The 18,819-nt window shown below is 33.8% G+C and overlaps 2 protein-coding genes across 2 annotated transcripts in view; one reads left to right on the top strand and one right to left on the bottom strand.

Annotated features, from left to right (window-relative positions):
* The window catches only part of LOC108977064 (KNR4/SMI1 homolog), a 53,178-nt gene that overhangs the window by 22,553 nt on the left and 11,806 nt on the right, over positions 1 to 18,819 (bottom strand). The gene's annotated exons all lie outside the window — the stretch shown is intronic.
* Positions 6,930 to 7,601, top strand: LOC108977029. The gene is made up of 3 exons (XM_018946522.1): positions 6,930 to 7,008; positions 7,066 to 7,163; positions 7,236 to 7,601. Exons 1-3 carry the CDS (start codon positions 6,930 to 6,932, stop codon positions 7,599 to 7,601), a joined length of 543 nt encoding a protein of 180 aa, XP_018802067.1.

Genomic DNA, 18,819 nt, shown 5'->3' with positions numbered 1-18,819 from the left:
TTTTTTCGGTCCTTGCAAGACTGTGGTTGAAAGCAAGCCAGTTTATATACGAGTATATGAAAACTACGGTTGGTCAAATAGCTTTTTCATACCTTTTACTAATAACTCATTTACTTTTCCATAAAATATCGAATTGCTACCATAATTATTCCACCATTAACTCAGCTCAAACAACAACAATAATAGTAGCAAATGCTCCCAACAAAAAAACCTTTTCACAACCCATTCAAAATCATATACTGACGTAATTCCATCAGCAGAAACACAAAAAACAGCTGCTGACCCAATGCCAGTGACCACATCGCATAGAAAATCGTATAGAAAAACAATAACAGAAACAAATATAATAGTAATGAGGGTTAGTCATCGGTTAACGACATAACCTAGCATGTCCTTGACAAGATTTTTTTTTTTTGTTTTTGTTTTTGTTTCTAAGGTAAATTGGAGCAATAAACACAAACACGAAATCTCATCCTTTCGCAGAGACGCAGTAAATTCAGCCGAAATGTAAAATGAGTAGCTTGTGCTGCGCCGAATGGTCATTACACTTATAACACTGACAAACAAGAGAATACGTAGAAAAAAAGAAAGGCAAAAATCGCACAAGCAAACTTTAGTAGACAATGTACCGGCGACCAAACGCTGTAAACAATACAAAAACAAATTCAAATTACGTCAAAAAAATATATATTAAATAAGTGGTAATTTGTGTGGGAGGGAGAGAGTCAGAAAATGAAAATATTGGTGATTCCTGTCGGATGGGGTTTACATAGAAAGATATCCAAGCACTCTGACCGGCTCGCGTGTCAAGGCCAAATGAGTGGTTCGCACGCCATGGCGCTATGTCGCCGCTGTCATTTAATCGTAACTGCTGCTTCTTCTACTTCTTTTCCATTCATCATATATATATATATATATATATAAACACATATAATTTGCCTGCTTTTAGCGCCATTGTTTGAGGTCATTCCAATTATTTTATTAAATACCGAATGTCCGACAAGTAGCCGAACGCAAAAACAACCATAGTTGTGGCGACCAGCACTCGCTGACAGGCAACGCACATACAACTTAATTATTTATTAATTGTAATTGCTAAACAACTCAGCGGTGTGGGAAATTGTACACGAAATGTTCATGGATTACTCTTATATTGATTTGGCTGGTGGTGAGTTGGGGCCAAGCAGAGCATTGACTTGTTGAACGAATGTAAAAGTTTATATATATTTTCAACACAGCAAACAGTTGACCCAAGAGCGCGATCAGTTATTCTTAGAAGGCATATTGACGCAATGAGATAATGGAGCGCAGTGTACTTGCAGAAGAGGGTCATACTTTATAGTGATCAAATTTCAAATAAGGTTGACTTAAAAAAGTACCAATTCTAGTATTAGTATTATTCAATATCATAATATCCTATTCAATAAACACCACGTTGCTTTAAATGATGAACCTTTAGAGTTTTTAACAAGCTCACAAGGTCGATTTTATTTGATTTTTTAGCTCATTTAAGTTTATTTAAAAATTTAACTGCAAAAAACTCAAAATTATCGTTTTACTCGCCTTAAACACTAACCTTAAACTCGAGTTTATAACAAAATTGTCTCTTTTAATTTGAAATTTCAGTAACTAAATAACTCACCTTAAACACTAACTTTAAACCCCTAGTCCATAAACTCAAAATTATCTTTAACACGTTTTAAACACTAACCTGAAACTCGAGTTTATAAAAAAAATTATCTCTTCTACTCTGAAATTTAAACCCGAGTCCAGAAACTCAAAATTATCGTTTAACTCCCATTAAACACTTACCTTAAACTCGAGTTTATAACAAAAATTATCTCTTTTAATTTGAAATTTCCGTAACTAGAAAACTCACCTTAAACACTAACTTTAAACCCGAGTCCAGAAACTCAAAATTATCGTATTACTCAACTTAAACACTAACCTCAAACTCGAGTTTATAAAAAAAATTATCTCTTCTACTCTGAAATTTAAACCCGAGTCCAGAAACTCAAAATTATCGTTTAACTCCCATTAAACACTTACCTTAAACTCGAGTTTATAACAAAAATTATCTCTTCTATTCTGAAATCCCAGTAACTAAGTAACTCACATTAAACACTAATCTTAAAAACGAGTTTATAAGAATTAATTATCCGTTCAACTCCGATTTTTCACTAATTAAATAAATCGGGGCTATTAATTCTGTCTTCTATAAGGATTTTCGTCACTTTTCTTCGTAAAAAATAAAATGGGAACGAAACTTAATATCTTGGACTTCTGCGATAGAGACACGTAACTAAAGGAAACAAACTTTAAAAGGCTGTGCTGTATGGCCTACAGATATGATTTCGTTCCAAAAAAACTGTGAAACAGTCTGGAATATTTAAGGAAAGTTTGACGTTCGCTAGGAGAGGATTAAAGATCAGAGATATAGACTTAGAATCTATGTGGTGAAAGGAAGTACATTATATGGAAAGGACAAATATGGATAACCTTAAATTAGTTTTGACATTCAGCTGACGGATGGAGTAGTACTAAACATCTGATTGGGAACACAATTAAATCACTTACACCTCAACCACAATCAAGAAGAAGAAGAAGCTACAGCAAAGCAACCTCGGAAATGTTCGAAAAACCCTCCTCACTTTGTAAGTTCTTTTATTTCATAAAACAAAAAGTTTCCTGCTAGCCAGTGTCCAAATACCGCCACACCCAAGTACCTAAATTAAACGAGAAGCACTTGCCAAATGAAATCGTCCATTTACAACAACAGTTCAACATTTCTCCGCCGTCTATTTGCTAACAAAATCAGTGAAAGTGTTTTCTCTGTTATTTTTAGTTTATTACGAAATGCATTTGGATCCAAGCCAATGTGGTAATCAATAAAAACGTAAAGTGCGTACACATGTAAAATCACGAAATAAAATGTAATACAACAAACACGAAAGAGTAATATACAAAGCGCCAAAGCAATAAAGAAAGCTGTCGCCACGGAGTCGCTGACTCGTGATTTAATGCGAACGCAGCAAAGGTGTAAAGCGGAATGGCATAAAAGGAGTCGGCATACAAGGAACCTAAAGGACGGTCGCGCCGAGCAAAGTTCAACAAATTCAGTAGTGATGTAGGTTTGGCAGTGAGCCGGTTGACGAATGATGTCACCACAGCTGTCAAGGGAATGTGATTGAAGGCGTCAATTTGGCTATCTAAAACACTAATCGAAAATTGTGATTTATTGGTGGAAAAACCGGTGAAAGAGAAGAAGGACAAATGGTGAATACTCAGTGGTTGTAATGACTATGAGATATAATATGTAAATAACTGTATACAATATTTATAAGTCGTGTTGGTCATTGCATTTATTGAGACTGTGATTAATTCTCAAAACTTCAATACAGGGTGTCATGCGATCCGCTACAACCTTCGAAAACTGTAATTTAATGTATGCAGCTCTTCGATTTAAGGTATAGTTACTTAATTTTATCCGACAATCGGGTCTAATTTACCTGAATCGACTCAGATTTAAAACTGATCTAGAACTGTCACGCTCAACAACTCTATGCATACTTTTGGATGGATTCGATCATATTTTTGATTTGAAAAAAGTGGTCAAAAAATCATTAGGTGAGCTCAGGTCGTCTCGAACTCTCATCTCAAAACATCCCCTTCAAACTAAATCCCAGAATAAAAGCAATATCTTTACTATTTGAAAAAAACTTGTCAGAGAACTCATGAGGAGAGCTCAGGTCGCTCAAAGCTTGTCGATAGTAACTACGGATAGCGATGAAATTATTTATTTTCTGAAGCGACCCAGATTTATACCTGATCTACAACTCTCAGCTCAACAACACCCTCTTCAAACTATATCCCAGAACAAAAGTAACATCTTGACTCTTTGAATCCTTTTCGATGGGTTCGAGTGTATTTTTCGACTCAGAAAACTCATTAGTTGCGCTCAGGCTGCTCAGAAATTGTCGATAATTTCTATGTAGAGCGCTGATAACTGATTTGTCAGCATTACACTAACTCTTGAGATTCGATTCTTTTGTAATACAGTCGATCCCTCAAATGGCTTATCGAAACATATCAGAACTTTCGTGAATATAGATGTAATGACATCGTCAGTTTCTAAAATTAAGCAGCGCTACTTACGCTCACAACATCAATGTGCCTTGGAACACACTTAAAATTGTAATAAATTATATTTCCTTCAGACACGCCCCACTTACCCTACAGATTACTAACTACAATGCGTTTCCATTCATAATACTTGTAGAAATCAGTTAAGTTTTTCTGAAATCTAATTTATTAAATTAATGAAAAAAGCATTTATCATTGCCGACGATCCACTCCCGCAGCGAATTCCTCTCATCAAACGTCACGCGTTACACAGCGCATACAGTTATGCATATACACATAGTTAATATAAGCATTTAAATACTCGTATAGCTACACTATGAGTGGGGTATAAAAATATTTAAGCAAATGCCGCACTCAATGCCCACAAAATGCATTCAATTGCCGCAATGCCACTCACTCAATTTACTCAATTCCTTTGCGCACGAGCAAGTTGAAGTTCAAGAAATTTCGGTTGCATGTCAACGACAGTGGAGGTCCTCAAATTGAATTCAGCATTAGACGAATTGTGCATTACTTGCAATTTCATGGAATCATGCATATACAATAAATGCATACATTTCTTCAGTTGTTTGTAGAAATGTGCGTAATTAATTGTTAATGCCGCCTTAATTGAATTAGTTGTAGGGTAGATCGTTAGTACAGTTATATTTATTACACTCATCTATTGCCACAAATATATGTGTGATTGTAGGCATTAACGGAGACATTTAGTGAAGGTTATAATAGGTCAAATGTAATAAATAATTGCAATTAAAAGTGCTTTTTCATTGTTATTGTTTGGCATATCTCAATCGGCTCATAACCGAGTTCCCAAAGCGGAAATTTGAATACCAGGACTTAAAATTGACACAGGCGAACCAACACTCATTTATTTTTGTTGAGCGAAGCACGCAGTGAAGAAAATACAGCAGCCATAGCTGAGAGTGTACACGAAGACCGTGGAAAATCTATTCGGCGCCGTTCGCAGCAACTCGTAGTGACGTATGGAACGACTTGGCGCATTTTACGTCAAGATCTTAAATTTAAAATGTACAAAATACAGCTTGTGCAAGAACTGAAGCCGCTCTACCTTACCAAGCGACATCATTTCGCTCTATGGGCTCTTGAAAAGTTACACGAAAATACGACGTTTTCGAACCAAATTTTGTTCCGCGACGAGACCTATATCAGGCTCAATGGGTAAGTACCTATATTAGGCTCAATAAAGTAAGATAAAGAGCAACCTGAAGAGATTCAAGAGCTGCCATTTTATACTGAAAAAGTCACGGTTTGGTGTGGTTTGTGAGTCGTTAGAATAATCGGTCCATGTTTCTATAAAAATGATGCCGGTGAGAGCATAACCGTCTATCGCGCCATGATAACCGGCAATTTGATGCCTGAAATTGGAGCTCGTGATCTCGGCGACCTTTGGTTTTAATAAGACAGCGCCACTTCCCATACATCGCATCAATCAATAGATTTATTGAAAGAACACTTTGGTGAGCAGATAGCTTCACGTTATGGGCCACCAAGATCGTGTGATATTACACCATTAAGCTTTTTTCCTGGGAGAAAATATAAAGACTAAAGTATATGGGAACAATCTCGCTTCCATTCAGGCTTTGGAGAGAAATAACATGAGTGCTATTCGCCAGTTACCAGAGCGAGTCAATCGAAAATTGGACACAACGGATGGACCATCTGAGACGTAGCCGCGGCCAACATTTGAAAGAGATAATCTGCAAAAAACAAATGCGATAGAATGTTCTTTCGAATGGTAAGAAACATTATTCATTAAATTTGAAGTTTTTGTGTATTTGCTTTAAAAAAAAGAGTAGGGAATATCGAAGTGGATCAACCTTTCTATTGGCTCAACATGGATCAAACTGAGACTGCTGTATATGCAGTCCTTTAAGATCCCATTAAATAGAACTACTGTAATCGTATATTATAGGTCCACAAAGTGCTTTGAGGCAAACACAAACTCTCTTAGACGTTTTTACAGCTCAATGAGAATGCCATTATGCGATATCTAAAGTGTGAGTTCCTAGGCGATTAAGCATTGGTCTTTCAAAGGCGGAATAGTGAAGAAAGAACTTGGGAGAAGATTCTACCTCATTTTCTTCGATACACCTCTTCAACTTGCATCTGATAAGATTTTCAGCCTCACCGCGTAAACACAGAACACCAGTTAGAACCGCTACAACTAGCTAAACCACAGACTTACTGAGCGCCAAGAACTCATTGGAACTCGTGTAATCCTGCTCAGCTAAAATACTTTTGCAACAGCGCATAAGCTACAGGTATCTCAAAGCTTGCCCGGCTCCCACGAATCCCAGGTATTCAGTATTAATACACACAAAGAAATCGGAGCGCCGATCTGTTTCCGTTCTACTCATTTCGGGCATTCGGTCCTTTTCTTGTCAGCTCAACAGCTTCCGCTATTGTCCGGCGCCCTTATGCGGACTAGTCTTATCACAAAGTGACTCATTGAAATGGCTGGTGAGTTTTGGTATTCCTTAACTAGCTTTAAACACACCGTTAGTCGAAAGAAAATATCCTCTCTTCAAAGCTAAAACATGGATTCTCAACTAACTATGTACTTCTCACACGTCTTTAATTTCCTTCTGATCATTGAAGTTCTTTACAATAAATACCTTTTACTTAGCGATCTTTTGAAAAGTAAATACGTAAGTGAAGGTCTGATTAACGTTACTAAAGCAATTTGTAACATAGTTTTGACACGCCTCACAAGCACTTTGCATTAGCACTAAGCTCAACTCTTTTCAAACGATCTTATGACAACCATGTTCGCACGTTTGAAGCTTAAACATCTGCTCTGCTGTCTGATACTTTTGCCGCTTTTATTGCTTTCAATACCAATAGGTAAGCGAGTTAGAGCAAAAATATTCAAACCCAAAAAATAGAATGTGCTCTTTTCAGATCCCCAATCATTGGGCAGAAGCTGTGGTCGCGCGCAAGGTGAAGCGCGTTATTTCATACCCTTTCGTGGCAGTTGCTTTCACATACCCAAAAGATCGGTAAGCTGCCCAACAACTGACGTTTGGCCAAGTTTCGAACCATAGTAAGGTTATGAACTTCGTGCTTTTCAGATGAACTGGTTTACCGGCATGCGCTATTGCCTAGTCAATGGCCTAACATTAGCAACACTGGATGAGCACGAAAAAATGGTCTTGATCACGCGGCATTGCCAACGCCATAGTATGCGTCAAGAGTATTGGTTTGGCGCTACGGATCTTGGTATGCCAAACGCATTTTGGTATATTAGTAACGGTTTACCAATACGATATGGACCAAAAAAGTCGTTAGAGGAGGAATCCACAGAGCACTGCCTCAAATTGAATATACATGCAAATTCAACACATATCGCGAGAGATTCATGCCTCGCCGTACACCCTGTTATTTGTGAGCGTGTGGAGAGTGGCACGTATTTTAGAGAATATAATAAGATCATGTGAAGAGGGTATTTTCAATGAAATTGTGATTTAATAATTAACAATAAATAATATAATTTAATCAGCGGAGTGAGACAGGCACCGTCAGCTGGTAGAGCTGAGAAAAATTGTTGGTTAAGTTTTCTTTATATTATTCAGAGAGTAAATACTTTGCTAGCTTTATTTTATTGTGATTTCGGGTAAAACTATGGAAAGATTGAACAAAAGACTTTGCCTTAGAGTCTATATGGATTGAAGCTCAAAGTTCCATATATTTCTTGATCTCTCGCTTTTGTTTAATGTATACGAAATGTGCTATCCTAAATGGTCGATAGCCTTGGGAAGAGGAAAAACAGGTTAGCATATATTAAAGAGCTCAAAAAATAGTTATTTCCTAGACAGTTGTCCGCAAATGAGCTGGTATTGATCCTTGACTTTTTCAATTATCAAACTCAAACTCAAGTCCTTGTATGGAAAACTTTTTTAATTAACAGGATATCTTCATGAAATTCTACATAGCCTATTATTGATAAGTTTGCTATATCTTGTGAAGAAATTGTTGGGATCACAGAACTATAATATATAGCTGTCATACAAACTGACCGATCAAACTCAAATCCTTGTATGGAAAACTGTTTTATTTGACAAGATATCTTCACGAAATTTGGCCCGCAATATTTTCAAAGGCATCGCTATAGTCTCCGTGGAACTTGTTTAGATCGCACCACTATATCATATAGCTGTCATACAAACTAATCGATAAAACTCAAGTCCTTCTATAAAAAACTTTTTTATTTGAAAAGGTATCTTCACTAAATTTGGCACATATTATTTATAAATAGATCGTTAGATACTCCAAAGAAATTGTACATATCGTACTACTATAGCATAAAGCTGCCATACAAACTAACCAAACAAAATCAAACGAAAGATCCTTTTATACTTTTTTATGCCATAAAAATGTCTGTGAATGGTATTATAGCATCAAAGCATCTGCACTTAACATTTTTTCATTCTTTTTTATTCATTTTCAATTCCGCCACCACATTCGCTTCAAAATTAAGCGCATATTTTCTTCTTAACTCAAATATTTGCAAACAACACATAATTTAATAAACAATAACAAAAAATTAATTTCACGACGAATAAAAAAAAAAATATGGAAACAATTATATAATTAAGATGAAAATGATAATCATTAATTTTCTGCCGAGAACAAATATTTTTAATTAGGAGCATTGAAATTAAGCCGCATTATTGCGCCATTTCAATTTTTATATTAAAAATTTTTAATTGCCTTATAACCGACTGCCTAATATAATTGCAATCGTTGGTGCGAAATGACTTAAATGAAGTCAGCACGATGATAAACAGCGTTCGTTGAACAAGAGCGCTCATTCATCGGCTCGCTATGTGTGACCGCGATATTGCGGTTGTTTAAAAAAAAGTACGAAAAGCTCGTTTAGATTACTGCATACCAAAATATATAGCTAAGTATGTGAAATTAACCGCAATATATGTCATATTTTGGTTCTTCATAAAAATATTTGTCGTCTTCAATTCAACGCTTCTCTGTGTGTGACTAGTCTCGCTCTCTCTCTATCTCACTCTCTCTCTCTGTAGGCAAGAAATTTACTTATGTTAGCAACAGCAAAGTTCTTCAATTGAATTTAGTACAAGAGCGCATTCGAATACTCCACTGAAATTCTGAAACTGATTGCAACGTTTGAAGCCACTTGATTTATGCGAGTTGTTTGTTCGATTCGGCATTTTGAAAATTCAAGCATATCGAAAATAGTTAATATTGCTCGAAGTTATTTACTATATTCATAACAGCCACTACTAGTATATGAGGTCTAATGAAAATGTCATTATTTTTAGTGATTTCCTTAGCCTAGTTATAATGATTCGAATTAGATCCAATTGGCATCGTTTTGTTCGATAACTTGTTGCCATTTTGAAGGTAGTTTTATAATACGAAATTCATAGAAACCTTTCCTTATTGGAAAAAACTAGGGCAATCGATTTTCACAAGCCTCTCTTGAGACGAATTTGTCTTCAGCAAAATAATTTGACAAAGACAGGAACAGATAGTAGTCACTTGGTAGCAGGTCTGGACTTTAAGGTGAATGATTGGGAACCTGCCAACTGAGCTTCTAAATATTTTGGCGAGTCACCATCGACATGTGTGGTCTGGCGTTGGAACAAACTACTTCTCCTATTGGCCAAAGCTAGCTGCTACTGAGTCATAGCTTCCTTCAGACTGTTCAAATGTTGACAGCAGCGGTTCAGCTCGAGGAAATTCTTCAAGTATGTATTTTAAGATTTTATGTTTGTCCAAAATAAAGTGAAATAAAAGCAAAAGGCATGCCTAAAGTGTTCGATTTGAATATATTCCCTTTAATATACAATATTCATCAATTTGTATGTTATATCGGTTACTTCTTAGAACGACTATTTCAAATACTTTCAAAATCTCTCAAAGGAAAATTCATTCGAAAATATGTTTGTAAAGATTGATTTTCTCTATTCACTTGCTATTAACAAACACAAAAATTAAAAAATGTACCTAACTAGCATATAAATACACACATACAAAATAAGCATAAAGAAAAACACCTTTTCTTCATTAAAATATTTTCAAGTTTAGTGTTTGCAAAAGCAGGAAATTCATATGGTGTATCGAAGTGCATCCGGTGAATAATTAACTTTTATTATTGTTTTGGTAACCACAATCTTGGGCATGTTGTTATTGTAATATTTTACTTAGCACTTGCTTAACAAAATTCTCCATAAATAATTTCCTTGTATACACAAAAATTTAGAGGAATGCCTGGGAAAATGCAATTCAGCTGCATTGCTTTGTGGCAAAGAAATTTATTACAACTTTATTCATTGGTTTTTGTTATTTTTAATTAAGCACATTCCACTTAATTGTCTGCCTCACACAAATTTAGTCGAAATACAAAATTTTTTTGGGTGCATAAGCATTCTGGGAAAATATTATAAGCGAACATATACATATATCTGTACATAAATGTATATTGAAAAATATTTTCATAATTTCCAAACATGAAACACTATATAGATATGTGAGTTGGGTGCTTTTAGTGAGGCGGTGTCCCAAAATTGCTGGCTTTTGATGGCTCGCTTTGAGAGTTAAAGTATTTCGAAGAGTGTTCGGAGTATTTATGGTAATTAGAAAGTGTTCGTATGAATATTTCTTCAAAATTATGTTGTGTACTATATTCTAAATCACTAATATCAAAACGGTTAACTCGAGTTTATTAGAAAATTTAGAGTTTAGTAGCAGAGTAGTGTACTTCGAAACGGAGTTTAAAAATTATGTGCTGAGTTAGTAGCTAAATAACTAAAAGTAAAATATTAAACTCGAGTTTATCAGTGAATTCGGTGGTTAACATTAAACAATACTCAAAAAACCGAGTTTGAAGAAGTTATGTTATGAATTATTTGTTAAATAACTAAAAGTAAAACAGTAAACTCGAGTTTATTAGTATTATTGGTGTTTGACATTGAACACTACTCAAAATTATGAGGTTTGAAAAAAAATTTAATGTAACTCGCTACAAACACCACTCAATTAGTGTTATGTTGTCAGTAATATTCTAAAGGCGCTAAAGGTAAACTATAAACTCGAGTTTATCGCCCACTTTAGCATAAAATACTGCTTAAAAATATCGGAGTTGTTTTTTAGTTTCTTCTAACTCGACTTAATTGAACTAAACACTGTTGTAAATTACGAAATTTGACAAAAATCATTTAACTCCCCTTTAACACCACTCATTTTCTGTTTTGCGTTATTAATTATGAGTAATTAAAAGATAAAAAGTAAAGACTAAACTCGAGTTTATTGAGGACTTTAGCATTGAATGTTTCTTACAAGTATCGGAAGTTCTTTTAAGCTTCGTTTTAACTCGAGTTGGCGATTAAACACTGCTCTAAAATATGGAGTTATAGAAATCATCATTAAACTCGCCCTAAACACTAATATTTTAGTGATTTCTTGAGACATTAATTTTAAAAAATTAATGTCGAATCATAAACTCGATCTTATTGGCCACTTTTGCTTAAATATTACTTCAAAATCACAAAACTTTTCTTGGGCTTTGCATTAATTCGTCTAAATTAGTGTTAGCGATAAACACTGCTCAAACACATGAAGTTTGAGAAAAAATCATTAAACTCGCCTTAACATTACTTTTTTGGTGCTTTTTTTCTTTTTCTTTTTAATTAAGTTTAGACCGAGTTTATCGGCCACTTTAGTCTTAAACACTGTTTAAAAATTCGTCAACTTGCCTTAAAAACTATTTTTTGGTGCTTATGACGGCACTTTCCTGTTTTATGTTGGAGATTTTAACACATGTTTGGAAATTTTAGCTGCTTTCTAAGCGTCTGAGTATTTTGAGTGTTAAATACTTTAGTAAAATGATAATAACAGATTTTTTGAATTTCTAATCCATCTATTTGACAACCTCTTCGTTTTCTAACCTCACTGCTCCGCTTACTCAAATTATTTTCATTTTCGAATTGCATTGAGTTCGTTGAACTCGCGCCACCTCCATTGCATTAGCTTTGCATGTCCGCTTTGCTTGTGTACCCAATTTTTTCATGTCACTCACAAGAGCACAACCACTTATACACCCGACCACGCCCTTTTTACACAAAAAAACGAAACCAAAATGAAGCTAATGTCGACCCACATGCTCTGCGATTTGCAACAGCCACAACGCCGCTGTTATCGTCGCCGACGGCTGCTCTTCTGAGTTCACCGTCAGCTCTTCTCATCGCTCACCGTCAGCTATTTGTAGCTTCACAGCACTACCAACAACAATACGCAGCCTCTTTTTGTTATCTTCTGCTCAATCGCTGTGGCAAGTCGCTTCACCGCATAGTTTATGCACGTACATATGTCGAAATTGATTCTTCAAGTCCATTCGTCATCGCCCCCCACAGCACAGCAGCGCCATTGCTTAAGTCATTTTCTCGGCTGCTTAATTGGAGAATCTCGAATCTGTGTCGCCTTAATTGTTGTAATTTACAATTTTATTTTTTTTTTTCTTGTTTCATTTTTTTTTTTTTTTTTTTTTTTTTTTTTTTTATTTTTTTTTTTTTTTTTTTTTTTTTTTTTTTTTTTTTTTTTCAATTTTTCCTTTAAATTTTTTTATTTATTTTTAATTTTTTTTTTCTCCATTTCTGTTTATTCGTTGGCTCTGCTTTATTTCCGTCACTCGGGCATTGTTTATTTCTCTGCACTTGCTTTATTGTTGTTGTGTTGAATGCAACACTAACGGTGCACTGCCAATTATAATTTATTTCTTGTTTTTGTTTTATTGTTGTTTACGTTTCTTCATTTCCTCCGTCACTTAGGTGTGCGTGAGTTGCATTTATATGCTTTAGATTACTTTAACTCAGCCGGTTTTCGATACAAAAATTAAATAATTTTCACTTTCTCTATTTTTGGCTCATTATTTGCTTTAATTTATTTTCTTTTACATAAATAATTCGCTATAATTCAATATTTGGTAAGTGTTAATCAACTTAGCTTTCTTTTTCTCCAAATCAAAAAATGTAGAGTTCGTTGACCAGTGTAAATTTGTTTCGATTTTTTGTGAAGTGGTCGGCCATACTCATAAATGCATTAATGTGTTTTTGGAACAAGCAGAACTACTTTACAAATTAGCCAAAAAAAAAAAATTGGTCTCCTGAAGAACTCGGTGGTGTTATCTTATTAAAGATTTTGAAAAGCTGATGGTACTAAGACTTTTTTGTAGAAGATTTGCAAAACTTAGCTATGCATAAAGTTAGATAGATAGAGAGATAGAAAATCTAAGACTTTGTACTGCGACCTATGATCTATTGTGTTCTCTCCTATTTCGCATATGGTCACATAGGCCGAGCATTCTGAAAAATCCCTGCCTCAGCCTGCTGGAAACGACAGAGATGATGTGATCCCTGTCTACGTAGATGAAACCTAGGGCCTTGAGCCTGCAAATTGCTGGACAATCCAGAATCAGGTGTTTTGGAGCTTTCATCTCGCAGAAACCAGCAGTTTGCGCAAGATAATATGCCCTTGTTGTACAAGTTCTTCACGAGCCTGCAGTGCCCTGCATAGAATAGGGTTAATTCAGTCTATATATCTATTTCGATAACTCGTTCCTCTCAATTAAAAGTGCCTATTTGTAAAAAAAACCCCAAAAAAAGGACGAGAAGATAAGAGATATTTCCAAGGCAACGAATATTGAAAGTTTCATTAACCTTCATAATTTATCAGAAATAATACTAAGCCCCAGGATAAATAACAATATTTATGTACTATATATATACGAGATCGAAATCTCTAGGCATAACATAATAAGCGATCTAATAGAATAATAATAATAAGAACCCGATCGTTCCCACGACAGTCGGGTATAAGTAACGGAACGGACACGAGTTATTATCCAGCCAAGGACTTACAACTCGGCACCGTTGCTCGAAATTATTCTGCCGCTACAACAAAACAACTAATAGAATAATTTTCTTCTGAATAATTTTACAAAATTTCATTTAATTGCTTAGCAATAAATAAGTTCTTGTTTGAAAGCGGTAGGTTATACAAAATCAACTATTACCACACAAATTATTATAATTTTTTTCAGTCGTTGGGGATACATGCCTGCATCACCAGAAAACAGAAGTGAAGGAATATATTATATCACCTAAAAAGTAAACTTACAGATCGAACAATAAAATTTTGCAATAAAAAATTTGTTGTCTAACTAATGACCTCATTTTACAAATAAAGAAATTAAACTCTTCAGACTGGTAGTTTCAGAAGTTTCTTTTTACTAAAGAACCCTAATTTTATAAATAATAAGCCTTAAATAAGGCAATTAAATAAAGCTGAAGGCATTTAATAGCCTTGGCTGGAATTTGGGATACATTTCCAACATAATTTTGTAATTATGTATAACTGATAGCTTTCAAAACTCGAGTCTAGTGTCGATTTCGGAGTTCAGCTATAAACACCACTAACAAACAACGAGTTTACTATTCGATTTCCATTAACTCGCTTCAAACTTCAATTCTGTTGGTGTTTTTGAAAAATATGGAAGGGTTTTAATAGCTGAAGTTGAGAATTTGAGTTTTCGTGCGATTTTCTTTAACTCGCCTTAAACACCACTTTTATGCGTGTTTATGATTGAACGGAAGGCTTTTAATAGCTAACGCTATGGGTTTGAACTAACATATGTGAAATCGTAAGCAGTCAAGTAGTTAAACGTTTATATAAAATATATAATAATGATATAATATAAACTCGAGTTTACTGGCTTTTTTGATGTTGAGCTATAAACACTAATCACAGACAAAGAAGTAGCTATATACTTCCTTAAACTCTCCTTAAGCACCACGTTCATTAGTGTTTATGAAAGCACCGAAAAGTTCTAAGAGGTGAGGCTGCGAGTTTGAGTTCACGTGATTGTACTTAGAATTTCCTTAAACTCTTCTTAAACAACAATTTTTTTTTTTTTTGGGAAATACAACATTGGTTTTCCATTTGTTTGAGTTCTCGTGATTGTACTTAGAATTTACTTAAACTCTTCTTAAACAACAATTTTTTTTTTTTTTTTTTTTTTGGGAAATACAACATTGGTTTTCCATTCCAGAAAAATTTGCATTTGTAGAGAAAATTACTATAAGAAATAATATAATATAAGAGAAATTTACTATAAAATCAGAGTTTTAGAATCACTCAAAAGGCAACACTTGTTTATATTATTTTCAGCGTTTCAACTTTAACTAACCTATCTTATTATATAAAAGGATATATGATAATTTACATATGTATGTTGACTAAAAATATGCAATATTTTTCAGTTTCAACTACGCCATCGCAATTTTGAGAGTAAATAATACCGATGACCTCAGCTAATCTGACATAACCAAATCAGCAAGTAGATTGGGTATTAATGACTAATGCAAAATAGAAACGATTATCTACTATTTATATTGAGGCTACCAATTTTTCTTATCTTGCAAATACTTTTAATTTACAAATACTATATTTAAATGATTTGTTTTGAAATGTGTGGAATATAGTAAAACGCAGTGATTTTTACATAAAAAGTCAAGCAAAATTTGAACTTAAAAGCGATAAGCGCGGGCTCAAGCAGCCTGAAATAGATAATGCGAGTTGTGGTTAGGCGCTAGATTTTTATTTTTAAACAAGTATTTAATTAATATTTTGTGTTTAAATTTTTATATTACTTTTTTTAAATTTTAAAATTGTTTTTAAGTTCTTATATATGTATATTCTAATAATTATTATAATTCTTTAGAATTTTCTTGTGAATTTTTGGGTTGAAACCAATTACACTTCTCGCGTGTCAGTCACTAAAAATATATTTTTATATAAAAAGTTAAAAGCGTTTAAGCATTTGCACGCATACTTTCAAGTTGATTTATAATTAGCTAACATATTGTTTTTGTTAAATCCTTAAACTCGTGGATATAGTGATTTATTTTTGCTTTTTTAGTCGAGTTCTTTATAAAGCAATTTTATTTTCCTTTCTTATTACGACAAAATAATTTATTGTTGCTTTTTTAGCCGCGTTCTTTATGTTGCAATTTCTTTTGAAATTTATTTTTATTTTTTTTTTTCAATTTTCTTGATGGAGAATTTTTATGGCAGGCAGTTCATATAATAGTATATCACGCCTTTCACATTTCTCACAATTTTTAAGTGTCTTTTTATAGATTTTTTTATATTCGCCAATTCTATCGCAACAAAGAATATTTTGCTATTTATATATACACTCCTTCTATTTGTTTTATTTTGCCACATTTCTAGCAGAAATTGTGATTTACAGATGCTTCTTTCATAATTGTTCATCTAAGCATACATATGTGCTCGTAGATGCCATTCTAAGCAATAAAGAAGGCCGCAAATCTTGAAGCAAATAATAAAATTATCTAAAAACTGAATCTAGTCCCTCTAACTTATAGGCTCAGTAGCCGCAAAAGCTTATAGCTAGATAAAGCAGACAAAGCCTAGAATTCATTTGTGGCTCAAATTAGAATTTTGAAAACTTGTTCGAGGACTTTCATAGCTAAGAACATTTATCTTTAAGATCATATAGTCAAATAATATTTGATTATTTTTGAAAACTCATGTCTAACGTAGTTCTTCAAAGGAAGCAATCAACTCAATACATAGTCGAAAAGGCTATCTTTGATCTAATACCATAAGCATACTACCCTAGCAAATCTGCCAAAGCTGCCAAACCTACAAGATTTGACGGTCCGAACTTCCGCAAACTATACCTCCTAGACTCAAAGCAAGGCACCACTACTTAGAAAAAAACCATATTCAAATCGAGACTTTCAAATAACTTGAGAACATCTTCCGAAACAATTGAGTTTCGGGAAGCAATGACAATATTCTCACAAATTCCTTTGTCGCTCAGACACACTAACTAGCGGTTAAGTTAAGTTTATTGTGGTTCAGTTTAATTTTAGCTAAAGTACTCGTCATACAGAACGTCAACAACTTTTGCAAACTTTAAGAGCGAATTGATACCTAATTTTGGGATTTCATCTAGCCCCTTGAACACCGTAGCTCCTGATTATCTAAGAAGAGTTCTAAATAACGCTTGACAGAAGCATAGAAGGTGTTCCGGCATCTCTCTCATGCCTACTTTTACCAGGAATGTCTCGTCGTTACTCAAGCACATCGGGCTCACAAATGATGCCAACAGGTTGTGACCTTTCATTAGGCCAACCACTCTCCTGTAGTTCATTTGACAAGCTTAGTCAAGCAATATAAGTTCTCTGTGTACAAAAAGGTTTCTGAAAAATTCTGTTCATCGAACAGAAAATGAGCAACACGAAACTAACTAAAACTTAAAAGAGAAATTCGGTCAGATAAATGTATCTCTATCCGAGGGTTTGTTCAAGACACTAACCACAAACTTTGCTCTTTGTTCTCTAAGGTACTCTCACTATCAAATAGATCTTTTAATATTACTATGACCCTTTAAAAATTACCTGTACTACTTTCTTCAATCACAAATGTTACGCTTCTCCTAAAATTGACTAAAAAAATTCTGATTTGAATGAAAAGTTCTCTGTTTAAAAGCTAGCTGTGCGATTGTGTTTTCTTCGTGTCAAATGCATGAATGCTTAGAACATAGTTATGTGTTAAGAGAGTATAATTTTCGTAATGATTTCAAAGATAGATTAATGCTGAAGAAAGTGTGTTATAAAGGGTACTTACATTTGGAGCTGTCTGCGTGTTTGAAACGTTTCAGCAGCAAAAAATTAAAGAGTTAAATTCATTTAATGTTATTTAGATATTAAAAAGAAAATATTACACAAAGTATATTAGAATATTAGAAAGAGTATAGTAGAAAGAGAGCGCATAAAGAGAAATTTTAAATTTGCGTTGAAATTTTATGAATTCATGAGTACTTTGTGGTCAGATAAATGTTTTTTACAACAATCGGTTATATGAAAATCGCAACCAATTCGGTGGTTTTATGGTAATTTGAGGCATTTCCTATAATTTTTTTTGGAGCTACATTTAAGTGACCGCAGGTGTAAATGGCTTTAATGAAACCAATTTGATTTGATTATAAATTTCTAATGATATTTTAAATGTTTGAAGTCTTTTAAGAAAAAGTCTTTCAAAAAGACTTGCTATAATTTCTAGCTATAAATAATATGGCTGTGTGAGATATTTTATAGCTAAAAATATAAGAAATGGCGATAAAAACGTTTAAATTGTGACTAGTGGTTACTTAGAATTTTTTTGATATTTTTTTTTTTTCAAATCTTCCGACTGACGAGTATGTGCGGTTAGACAAAGCAAAGTGTTGGAGTAAAAAGGCACTTATACATATATAGTTTTAAAATATAAAAATAAAATCTCAAAATTTTTATGTTGTATTACAAGTGTAGAGTCGTGTTTAACGAAGTTTGAGCACTAAGCTTTATAATGCTTCTGTGAAATGAGACATGAGACGTGGCTGGACTGTGTACGTGCAGTTTGTGCGTTGTACGTTTACTAGTAGAGTACAGTGTACGTTTTATGAGCGCGTTTTTATGACAATGATTTTTTTATTTTTTCTTTCGTTCATTTGAAAAGTTTTTCTGTTTTTGTTATATTAAAGAACAATGTACTGTTTACCATATAAAATTTAAAAATAAATTCTTAAATATTTTGTTACGAAACTGGTGTGAT

This window comes from Bactrocera latifrons, unplaced genomic scaffold, assembly GCF_001853355.1.
Source record: "Bactrocera latifrons isolate USDA-ARS-PBARC rearing strain unplaced genomic scaffold, ASM185335v1 scaffold_83, whole genome shotgun sequence".
In the NCBI taxonomy this organism is placed as follows: Eukaryota; Metazoa; Arthropoda; class Insecta; order Diptera; family Tephritidae; genus Bactrocera; species Bactrocera latifrons.
The sequence above is the reverse complement of the archived record's forward strand: the minus strand, read 5'-3'. Positions and strand labels throughout refer to the sequence as shown.